The sequence below is a fragment of the Ostrea edulis genome, chromosome 6 (genome assembly GCF_947568905.1).
Source record: "Ostrea edulis chromosome 6, xbOstEdul1.1, whole genome shotgun sequence".
Taxonomy (NCBI): Eukaryota; Metazoa; Mollusca; class Bivalvia; order Ostreida; family Ostreidae; genus Ostrea; species Ostrea edulis.
The window spans coordinates 55,898,472-55,910,396 of record NC_079169.1 but is presented as its reverse complement, the minus strand read 5'-3'; the positions used below and the strand labels follow the sequence as shown (position 1 = coordinate 55,910,396).

The following is an 11,925-nucleotide window of genomic DNA, read 5'->3' as shown; positions in this document are numbered from 1 at the left end:
GTTCTTTAAGATATTTATGAAAAACTTGAAATTTCATGTTACCTGCAATCAAAAGGTATAAGTAGCTGACTTCGTTAAGTATGATATCCGAAAATTGTTGGCATATCAAGATACCTAATATCACACCTCTTCACGCGGATAGTTGTAAATTAGTCAGATATCTAATACAAATACAGAGTTCTTTAAGGTATTTATGAAAAACTTGAAATTTCAGGTTACCAGGAATCAAAAGGTATAAGTAGCTGACATCCTTAAGCGTGATATCTAAAAATTGATGGCATATCAAGATACCTAATATCAGATTTTGTCATATGTGCATTGGTAAATTAATCAGATATATAAAACAAATACGGAGCTCCTTAAAATATTTTCTAAAATTTTTAATTTTCAGATTACCTGCAATCAAAAGGTATAAGTAGCTGACTTCCTTAAGTGTGATATCTCAAAATTAATGGCATATAAAGATACCTAGTACCACTCCACTTCACATGGATAGTTGTTAACTAGTCAGATATCTAATACAAGCACATAGTTCTTTAAGATATTTATGAAAAACTTGAAATTTCAGGATACCAGGAATCAAAAGGTACAAGTAGCTGACTTCATTAAGCGTGATATATGGAAATCTATGGCATATCAAGATACCTAATATCACTCTTCTTCACTTTGATAATTGTAAATTGGTCAGATATCTAATACAAACTCAGAGTTCCTTAAAATAATGGTCGAAAACTTGAAATTTCATGTTACCTGCAATCAAAAGGTATAAGTAGCTGACTTCCTTAAGGGTGATATCTGAAAATTGATGGTATATCAAGATACCTAACACCACTCCACTTCACATGGATAGTTGTAAATTAGTCAGATATCTAATACAAACAAGGAGTTCTTTAAGATATTTGTGAAAACTTGAAATTTCATGTTACCTGCAATCAAAAGGTATAAGTAGCTGACTTTCTTAAGCATGATATCTCAAAATTAATGGCATATCAAAATACCTAATACCACTCCACTTCACATGGATAGTTGTAAACTAATCAGGTATCTAATACAAGCACAGAGTTCTTTAAGATATTTATGGAAAACTTGAAATTTCAGGATACCAGGAATCAAAAGGTATAAGTAGCTGACTTCCTTAAGCGTGATATCTGGAAATTTATGGCATGTCAAGATACCTAATATCAATCTTCTTCACTTTGATAATTGTAAATTAGTCAGATATCTAATACAATCTCAGAGTTCCTTAAGATATTTTCGAAAAACTTGAAATTTCAATTTACCTGCCATCAAAAGGTATGTGTAACTGACTTCCTTAAGCGTGATATCTGAAAATTGATGACATATCACGATACCCCCAATATCACTATTTGTCATACGTATCATTGTAAGTTAGTTAAATATATGATATAAACACAGAGTTCCTTAAGGTATTCACACGGATCTTGAAATTTCATTGTACCGATAATCAAAATGTATAAGTAACTGATTTCCTAAAGAGCGATATCTGAAAATTCGTGGCGTACCAAAACACCATCTATCACTTCTTGTCATATGTATAGTCGTAAATTCGTCAGATATCTAATACAAACATAAAGTCGAACATAAAGTTTCTTACGGTATTCACATTTATGTTGAAATTTCAGGGTAACTCGAATCAAATTGTAAAAGTAACAGATATCTCAAAATGGATGGTATATCAAATGATTGAAGGTCTGAATTCGATCTGTATCACTTTTAAAGTAAACACTCAGTTGAAAAAGTTTATTCGTATTTTGCATTGCAACGTTATGTAATTGGGGATAATTGAGCATGAAATTTCATACGACTCCTCGTCCTCTTTAGAAATAAATCTGATCGATAATAATTTTCAAACTCATTAACCTTTATCTGGTAGGGAGCTATCAGTAATTATAACTTTTATATTTTGTAGTAGCTGGCTACGAGTAGCTAACTTTTCTTACTTTTAGTAGCTGGCTACTAGTAACTGGCTACTAGTAGCTAACTTTTCCTGGTTCAAGTAGCTGGCTACTAGTAGCCAACTTTTCTCTTTTTAAGTAGCTGGTTACTAGTAGCCAACTTTACCGATCTTCGTAAAATATATCTTTTTCAGTAAATCTTTAAAAGATATGAAAACCCTGTGGGTTGAGCGGAACTTCTCATTAAATATAAATTTACTGTATAATTGCTTTTGGATGCTTGAGTTCAGTTATACTCACTACTTTTATGTGCATTTTGAAGAGAGTGTCTTCCTTATCAATTTTAATGCGAAAAAATGTTAACATTTTTATAGAGCTGAACTTTAAATCATGCTTAACAAGATGATTATCATTCTCACGATCAGTATTTAATGGTTAGACGCAAATTGTAATATTTTGCCGATGCTTTTGTAATTGAAAAAGGAAATTAATTATTTTCAGCTTTAAAAGATAGAACATCATTTTTATTAGTATGTACATGAATTGATTGTGTACTGATCATCCCATGCAACCTTTTGCTCCTTGGCATTTCAGTAGAATGAAGATGCGAAAACAAAGGAGCTAAAGTATGAGGGCAATAAATAGAAACTACGACAACAAAACTGCGACAGAACCATACTAATATCTCGCCTTCCCATCCAAGTACTTACCCTTTGTTTATGGACACAATCTACCACATCCCTATCTGTCATCACTAAACTCCATTTTTCATGGTTTCACACACGTGTATCAACAACTTTGTTTAGGAAAAAAGTAAAGGCAAACGTGCGAGGGCTCTGCTAGCCAAGGTTGACGATCCATATTGTATTTCTGAATACAGAAACACTGGATCATTGCCCATGGCTAGCAAAGACGAGGAACAATAGCGCATTTTCACTTCTTTGCCCTAACAAGAAACAACATGTGCCATGGTCTACATTACTCCAACATATGCTAGAGGTTCATGGCGAGATACTTTTGACTTGGCACTGCTTAACCGATGTACATGTATATATAGGGATGTTAACCGAGGCTCTAACTTGTTGGAGTAGGCCTCCATATGAATAGTCTTTTTGCAATGGACGCAAGTCTAGAATTGGCTTTGGTTTATTTATGTGCCCGTGTCGCATAATTTACGTTCCGGGTTGTTTAGCGTTCCGGCCGGAAAGCTAATTACCTAGAATTTTCGTTCTGGGTTATAATTAACGTTCCTACCCTTGTAAGTTTGGTTCCGGGCACACCTTTATCTTTTAAAACTTTTGAAATATGAAATGTTTACGAACATTTCTTATGGATTTTTTTTCATCGGGTTATACAATAATTATCTAAGACGAAATAAATAGTGGCCTCTCATTGGAACCGAATTTATACGTCTATTTCAAACACCAAAAATTGTCAGAAAGACAAATATTTATTCTTGTTTTATTACGGGGGTTAGATCTCCATTCCAAAGGACGATGGGTGTAATTATCCTGCTTTTGTAATAGGAAGCTGTGAAACTTGTTTACATACATGTAGACAGTTGTTACCGATCGAACATGCAGTTAAGCTAATCGCTATCCTTTCATGTTAGGTAAGCTGTAGGCAGGGGATATACATGTATGCTTCCCAGGCTCGTCGGTGAATTATATTGTTCATGGTATTTATTTTTTCCTTAATTTATTTGATTAATATTTCCATTCCCTCGATGTTTAAACGACTTATTACCTTCCTGTTTAGCCAGATATAGTTCAAAATACATGCTCATGATAGCTAAATTAAGAAAATTACAGTGAAACCCGGAACCTACATTATAATTTTAGGGTTCCGGCCGGAACGCGAAATAGTTCGGAACGTAAATTATGTAACACCCTTAATCAGAGATTCCGGGGCATATAGTTTTTTGTATGTCCTCAAAAACATTAACCTTGGCCATAACTTTTGAATGGTTAGAGGGCTTTCATATTTCACACGAGTATTTCGTTGTGAAAATAGCATTCTTATTGACATCAGAATTATACGTATCAATACATCTTGTTTCTTGTGTTTTCATCATTGCATTGTATTATTATTTTGTATGGGGAAAAAATTCAGAAAATTGTGGGACCGATTTGATAAATCGTCAATTCGATATTCATGTAGTCTTTAGATTAATTCATTGATGTGAAATTCAGTAAAATGTTAGAATGATTTTATCGCTATTATAGCGCTCTGTGGTGGATTTATCAGGCGTAAACTATAGTTTACAGAGCGTTAATTATAATTTATCATGATAATTAACAACTGAAGATAACAAGCAGCCGATGACACCCCCCCCCCCCATCGTTCGTTTGAAAAAAGGGGGGGGGGGCTTTCCTTTCGGTGGATTTAGTTTAGTTAGATTTCGATTTCATTTTGCATTTTACAGGTACCCGTTTATATTAGTTTTAAAGTGGTCATATTTCTGAATGATTCTGGAGGGGAATTCCAAAGTTTTGCAGACTAGTATCTGAATGATTTCAAAATATATTTTGTTGTCTAAACTTTTGGCAGAACGACAGATTTTGTATATCTGAACGAGTATGGTGTTTATTTGATTTGAATAAAATTTTGTAGGTAGGTTGGACTTTGATTGTTAAAAATCTTAAAACATTCTAATGCCATTGTTCTTATGCATTTAAGTTTTAGACAAGGTAACTTTGATTTCTGAAAAAGGTAACCATAAGAGTTCTTATAATCATCATATACATGTATGAAACGTAAAGCTCTCACCTGATCTCCCCCCCCCCCACCCCCCATTTTGATCGTCGCCCTTTACCCACAACAATATCATACAAGTGGACATTTGTTAAAATTTGACATGATAAAAGTATGATAAACCGTATGTTCCCCTAACTTTGTCAAATGGGCATCCAATCTAATTAAAATCGGATCCTAAAATACGCTCACAATCGCTACAATAGTATACGGCGCGGATCTAAGAAGTCTGATTTTAATTAGATTGATGGGCACCTGTAGTCTCTTTTCAGAACGTTTAATTATTGAGAGACCTTTTTACAAATATTAAGAGATATGTGTTTTAAAGTTAAGCTCAAAATCAATGATGACACCGAGTAGTTTAACCTCATTTTCTGAATAAATGATAACATTGTCTTTCAAACATTATATTCTCTTCCTTTGTCTTCTTCCCTATGCACATACATCGAAATTTGTCGGGATTTGCTTGCATTTGATTGATTATCTTCAAACCATTTCATTAGTACTGGCAATGAACCATTTAGCTCCAGGGTATCTTTCAGAGTGTTAAGTATCATCGCATGACTTTGACAGAGTGTTATCGTCAGCGTATGTAATTGTAAAGGTCACAGTCAGAGATGAAATAAATAATATCATTTATAGAAATTTTAAATATAACAGCAGGACCCAATATTGAACCTTGTGGTACACCTTTGTACAGATCTAAAAAAAAATAAAAAATAAAAAAAAATCACTACATTTATATACATTTCCCAATTTCACAAGTCTAGTTGCATCTGTAGAAAAACCGTATGCATTCAATTTTGCTCAGATAAGATCATGTGGAATATAGTCAAAAGCTTTCGATAAATCCATGAAAATTGCTGCTGTGTATTTTTTACAATCAAGAGCCAATTTCCAGTCTTCAAAAATATTTAGTAAGACACTTTGACATCCATACCCTGGTCTAAAGGCTGATAGCATGTCACGAAAATGATCATTGAAAAATGTGATAATTGACTATGTACAACTCTTTCAAAAATGTTTAACAGTGTTGGCAATAAACTGACAGGTCTTTGGTTTCCATTTTCTAAAATATACAGTTCTTTTTATGTATATAGAGGAACAACATGTGCTATTTTCATACGGTCAGAAAAACATTAAAAAACACTGGTTTCAAAATTTATAGAGTTCAAACTTGAAAAATGAATTTTACAAGTAATTATGGTAATTATACTATCAAATTCACTCTTGCACCTTTATAGTAGGCCAAAAATCCCTACTTTTTGGACCTCCAACGCACCTTCTATGAAATACTGGTTAACAGGATTTTCGCCTTATTTTGTTGCATAATTTCTTTGTTTTCGAAATTTTTGTTTGCAATAAACAAATTATACAGTTGTCTTTTCTTGAAAATTGCAGATTTTTGTTTATGAAAGGTGCTGGATTTTTTCAGTACATATGTATTTTTCTTTTCTTTATTGGGATATGTTTGTTTATAATTTGAATTAGGGTAAAGTTTGCGACATTTTTGCATGTAGCCAACAAAGTCATGTTGCATATCAGTATGTTCAGTAGGAATTTATCTTTAAAAACATTAATTTTGAATAAGAGATGTTTGTAAAACACATATGCCACCCCCCCCACCCCCGTGCAAAATTGAAAAGGGTTATACACACACATCGTTTAATTGATAGTAGTCACAGTAGGTCTGGCACGCTAAAGAACCCTCACTGCTCAATGGCCGTAAGCGCCGAACATACGCCTAGATTTGAAGCCCTTCACCGGTCTTGGTGACGTCTCCATATGAGTGAAAAATTCTCAAGTGAGACGTTATACAAGATACAATCAATCAATTCAAAATATTGAGCAGACAATACCGGTATCTTAAGAAGCATTTGACAATAGTTGTACCATAGTTTGGCCTGCTTTCTTTTGTTAAAAGTGTGGGTTATCTGTACGTAAACTTGTGACAATGGTTGCTCTTAAAGACTAGATGATTTTCAGGTAACAAGTTCAAAAGTCAAAGTATTACTTTGTACTATTTGTACACTCAGCACTTCAATTGAAATAAAAGATCATACACCACAGATATTTGTTTATTGAATTGATAGATATCACATAAAGTTATTCACTCATGTAGATTTTTAAAGGTTTCCTGAATCAAATACAAGATGTTTTAAATACTGATAAAACACAGGATTACAAGACAACATTGAAGGGCTTTTAACTTATTATTGATTGATTGCTTGTTTCCCATTCTGTCAAGATTTTTTCATCATATTGAGACGTCGCCAGTTGTAGGTGATGTACTACCAGATCAGTATATATGGCTCACGGCGGGTGTGACCGGTCGACAGGGGATGCTTACTCCTCCTAGGCACCTGATCCCACCTCTGGTGTGTCCAGGGGTCCGTGTTTGCCCAACTATCTATTTTGTATTGCTTGTAGGAGTTATGAAATTGATCACTGTTCGTTATCTTCACCTTTCATTTAGACCTATGCTTAGCGCTCAGGGCCGTAACAGTGGGAGTTCTTTATCATGCCAACGCCTGCTGCAACACGGGACTTCAACCCACTTTTATGGTCTTATTCGAAACACACGTGACTGATACTTTCTAAACTTTGAGCGTTTGGCGAAGGAGCAATCACTATAACTATATTAACGCCGTTTGACTTTACATAGCACGAACTCGTGGGTCTCGAACTCACGACCTCCCGGAAGCGAAAGTTCTACCACTGAGTTACTGAGACCGGTACACGAATGTTTATTGATTGATATAATTGTGAATAATAGTCACACAGATGATGTTATGTATTGTTTTTCCATTTGAAATGAATTCGGATATTCTTCATAATTATCAAATGTAAGAACAGACCAAGTAAATAAGCGGATATTTTGGGACTGTGTAACATTTTTACAAATTTAAAATAAATGGAAAAAAATAACGGTTGTAAATTTGACGATTTTTAAATACCTAATATATTGATTTAAGGTAATAAATTTTGGAAATTCCAGTCCTTTCGCCAAAATCATCACCCCATCAAAATAATCCGCATTAGTACATGCGGGACCGTTAATTTCCTAGTAAAACGTTAACACGATTAATTTCTACCCATCTTTAACTTTTGTTGGTCCCGATAGACCCAGTCCTGCAACACCAACATTCAAAACGACAATGAAAAGTATGACATACATGCTGATTTCATCGCACTTTTCTACGCTTAAACAAGGTGAACAAAAGCACAGAGTTCCTTTTGCTTCTTTTGTTAAGACGCTTGCGTTAGAAATAGGTGTGCCTGCAACCGAGCTGCTTTTTCTTCTGTGTTCCATTTCTGCCTCCCTTTCTTTTCTCCACCTCTGAATCATTAGAATTCCAAACATAATGTGCAAGATAATAGACAAACTGATCATAACAATCAGTGGCCAAAAGTAATCGTTTTCGGCCGATTGTGAGTTTCCGTCCAACACGGCACGGAGTTGTGAAACATTGGCGGCCAACAAGGAGGCGTCACATAATTGTCGGACGAAGTTCTGTCTGTCAGCGAACGGATTTCTAGAGGACGATTTTGGTTGTGGTCCATCAATTTCCTATGAAAAAAGGTTGATTAATTCAAGGGAAAGAGATGTATTTTATTCATATCAAACCATTACTTGCTTTCATTAAAATGCACAAATCAATACAGCGAGTGTAGTTTATTATGTCAACACCGACCTCTAATTGTAAGATCTCATCCAAAAAGATCCACGTCACTCACCTCAGGTGCCGAACTGCATGTCGGTGAATGAATAGCCGCTACATTTTAATGACTCATGAATAGCATAACCTGAGATCTACCCATGTAATATCAAGCGCAAGATACGATTGTCGATCGTTATATTTACAGAAAATTCTTCATCGGGTTGTTTTGACACCTCTTAACTTTGATATAAACGTACATTTATCTGAAGCAATAAGAATTTTATACACTAGCGTATTGGTGTTGACTCAGAAATAAGCACGGTTGCTAAAACTTTGATAGTGACAATTTTTGAAAATGCTAAACTCTAGAATAAATTTTAAAAGTGTATGATATATTTAGACCCTACAGTTGTTTATCTAAAAAATATTTGGTTTGAATCTAAGTAAGAACTTACGTGTTGGGGTGGAACTGGTTGTCTAAAATCAACAACGTCTCTAGAGTGTGAGGTCATCTACAACACAACATATACACGTGTCTAGAGTGTGAGTTCATCTACAACACAACATATACACGTGTCTAGAGTGTGAGGTCATCTACAACACAACATATACACGTGTCTAGAGTGTGAGGTCATCTACAACACAACATATACACGTGTCTAGAGTGTGAGGCCATCTACAACACAACATATACACGTGTCTAGAGTGTGAGGTCATCTACAACACAACATATACACGTGTCTAGAGTGTGAGTTCATCTACAACACAACATATACACGTCTCTAGAGTGTGAGGTCATCTATAACATAACCAGTGGCGGATTTAAGGGAGCGCAGCCGGTGCGTGCCCCCCTAAAATTTTCATATTTAAGGTAAATCGTGGTATCTTGTTTAGAAAAATGTACTGAACGATAAAAGAAGCAATGATTTCTTCTACTCCCGGAGAAATAAATGGCAAAATCTTTTGATTTCTTGAATAACGTCATTGGGAGGACTTAATTTTTTTCCAAAAACCCTTAAAATTTGCGTCTTATTATTAATTTCACCTTATTAGAAATGATAGAAAATAGTACAAATGACTAAATAGGAGACATATTTCAAGCCCTCTAAAATCTGTAAAATCCAGGGCACACTGGGGGCCTCAAGGCGGCCCCCAGCCTCATAAAGTGGCGCCCCCCGTAACTGCAATTCCTGGATCCTCCCCTGACAACATATACCCGATGGAGTACACACTGAGTAAATAATATAATGAGCAACTGTATGAACACAATCATTTTATACATGTATGTTTCCATGACCTGAGCAATTTTGATAGCGTAGTTTGTGTCAAACATAAAATAACTCACACGTAAACTTGTCGATCGGTCTCCCATTTGGTGGGTATCTTGGCCCTCCCCTGAAGTTTCATTTATAACATCTTTCATTTCCAGTCTTACAACGGCGCTGTTACTGCTCGCCATTTTCCCAAGTAAATGGCATGCTTCCTCGTTCCGATCTTAGGAAATGTATTGATCATCGTTTGGGAAGTTCTCGATCATTAAAAATAGATCGACTATAAATGGTGTCACTTGACCTTATGGCACATATATCTGGAAAATCATCTATAATATTGTAAGGTCTCAAGTTATTCATAGCAGAATGCACATCATAAAAGCACAATGAACACAAGATCATTTCATCACAGGAATACAAAAAATAAGAAACCATGGTTCCCTCCCGCGGGACTTTAATGGCTTGGTTCCCAGAAATATCTGAGTATATTTTGACCTAAGCTAATGCACTTCGTTAAAAGTATGCCGGCGTGAAACGCTGCAGTTCATTCACCTACGTATTTTCAGAAATGAAATTTATATTTGAAATTCACATTCTCTATTCATTAATGTCGGAATTCCCAGCCGTTACTATACCGGTATCTTCCTATGTCAAGAGTGGATTGACCATGTGACCTAAAAATAAATAGGGGTCATCTACTCCTTATGCTGTACCTGTGTACCAAGTTTGGTGTCAATCAGGCAAATAATTCTTAAATATAGGAGTCAATATATTACACTGTCCAGTTCAACCATTGACCTTTGACCATGTGACCTCAAAATCACCAGGGGCCATCTTCTCCTAAAGATGTACCAGTGTACCAAGTTTGATGTCTGTCAAGCAAAAGGTTCTCAAGATATTAAGCGGACAGTATACGGTATTCCAATTTCCAGTTTAACCCTTGACCTTTGACCATGTGACCTCAAAATCAACAGGGGCCATCTTCTCCTGAAGATGTACCAGTGTACCAAGTTTGATGTCTGTCAAGCGAAGGGTTCTCAAGATATTGAGTGGACAGTATATTCCTATGTCCAGTTTGACCCTTGACCTTTGACCATGTGACCTCAAAATCAATAGGGGTCATTTTCTTTTAAAGATATACCAGTGTACCAAGTTTGATGTCTGTCAAGCAAAGGGTTCTCTAGACAATGAGCGGACAGTATATTCCTATGTCCAGAGTAGATATCCCGTGAGGATCCGGGTTAGAATAGGTCCTCAGCACCCTTGCTTGTCATAAAAGGCGACTAAATGGGGCGGTCCTTCGGATGAGACCGCAAAAACCGAGGTCCCGTGTCACAGCAGGTGTGACACGATAAAGATCCCTCTCTGCTCAAAGGCCGTATGCGCCGAGCATAGGCCTAAATTTTGCAGCCCTTCACGGCAGTGGTGATGTCTCCATATGAGTGAAAGATTCTCGAGAGGGACGTTAAACAATATTCAATCAATCAATCAATTCAGAGTAGATTGACCTTTGACCTGAAAAACAATAAGGGTCCTCTCCTACTCATAACCAAACCACATATGAAATATCATTACGATCAAGTGAATGGTTCTCAAGATATTGAGAGGACAACATGTGGTCTACCGACCGACCGACAGGTGCAAAGCAAAATGCCCCTCTTCTTTGAAGGGGGCATAAAAAATCGCTCGTGTCGTTTTTTTTACGAGATGGACTTAATTTTGTGATCTTTTACATTTTCTGGATCTTTGTACAAAAGGGAATATACTAGTGGTATAAAAACTACACGAGACAAACTTATGTGGTAAAAAGCTAGCAGAATTTTTAAAAAGAATATTATCTATCAGATTATACTAACTGATAAAGAAATTCTGTTATAAAACACAAAAAATAGCACGTTTTAAATCTTGAATAAAATTTTAATTGGTTACCATGGCAACAAAAAAAATATATAGATAGATCAGGGAATGACCTGTCCAATATTTTTTCAGAGAGCTACAGTTCTGGTGGAATTATTGCTTGCAAAATTTAATTTGGAACTCGGTATAAATGATTTTATTATTTATCTAATTCAGTTGAAGATATCTTTAATCATTTACAACGATTTTGTATAAGGAATTAATTAATGCGCGCATCAATTTCTTCAAAGACAGCAACAATTCAATTGAAGAGATCATTATATAATTCAATCGTGGAAATGTTGAATTGAAGATATTTCTAATCATATAGATGCTCCTTCTAAAAGAATTATTGCACGCATCAATTGAATTTTAAAATGATCATTAAATCACATGTTGAAGAGAGCAATAATTCAATTATTACGC

General features: G+C 35.4%; 1 protein-coding gene across 3 annotated transcripts in view; it reads right to left on the bottom strand.

Annotated features, from left to right (window-relative positions):
* Positions 1–5,815: 5,815 nt before the first annotated feature.
* LOC130046862 (uncharacterized) overlaps positions 5,816–11,925 on the bottom strand; it is a 12,214-nt gene continuing 6,104 nt past the window's right edge. Inside the window, exons 2-4 of one of the 3 annotated variants that reach the window (XM_056140150.1) lie at positions 9,678–9,920; positions 8,788–8,844; positions 5,816–8,241 (exon numbers count right to left, since the gene is read on the bottom strand). In XM_056140150.1, the coding sequence (XP_055996125.1) occupies positions 7,762–8,241; positions 8,788–8,844; positions 9,678–9,791 (651 nt within the window). In that variant the 5' untranslated portion in view covers positions 9,792–9,920 and the 3' untranslated portion in view covers positions 5,816–7,761. Of the gene's footprint in view, positions 8,242–8,787; positions 8,845–9,677; positions 9,933–11,925 lie in introns of all 3 variants that reach the window. The other 2 variants (XM_056140151.1, XM_056140152.1) reach the window with 2 other exon arrangements.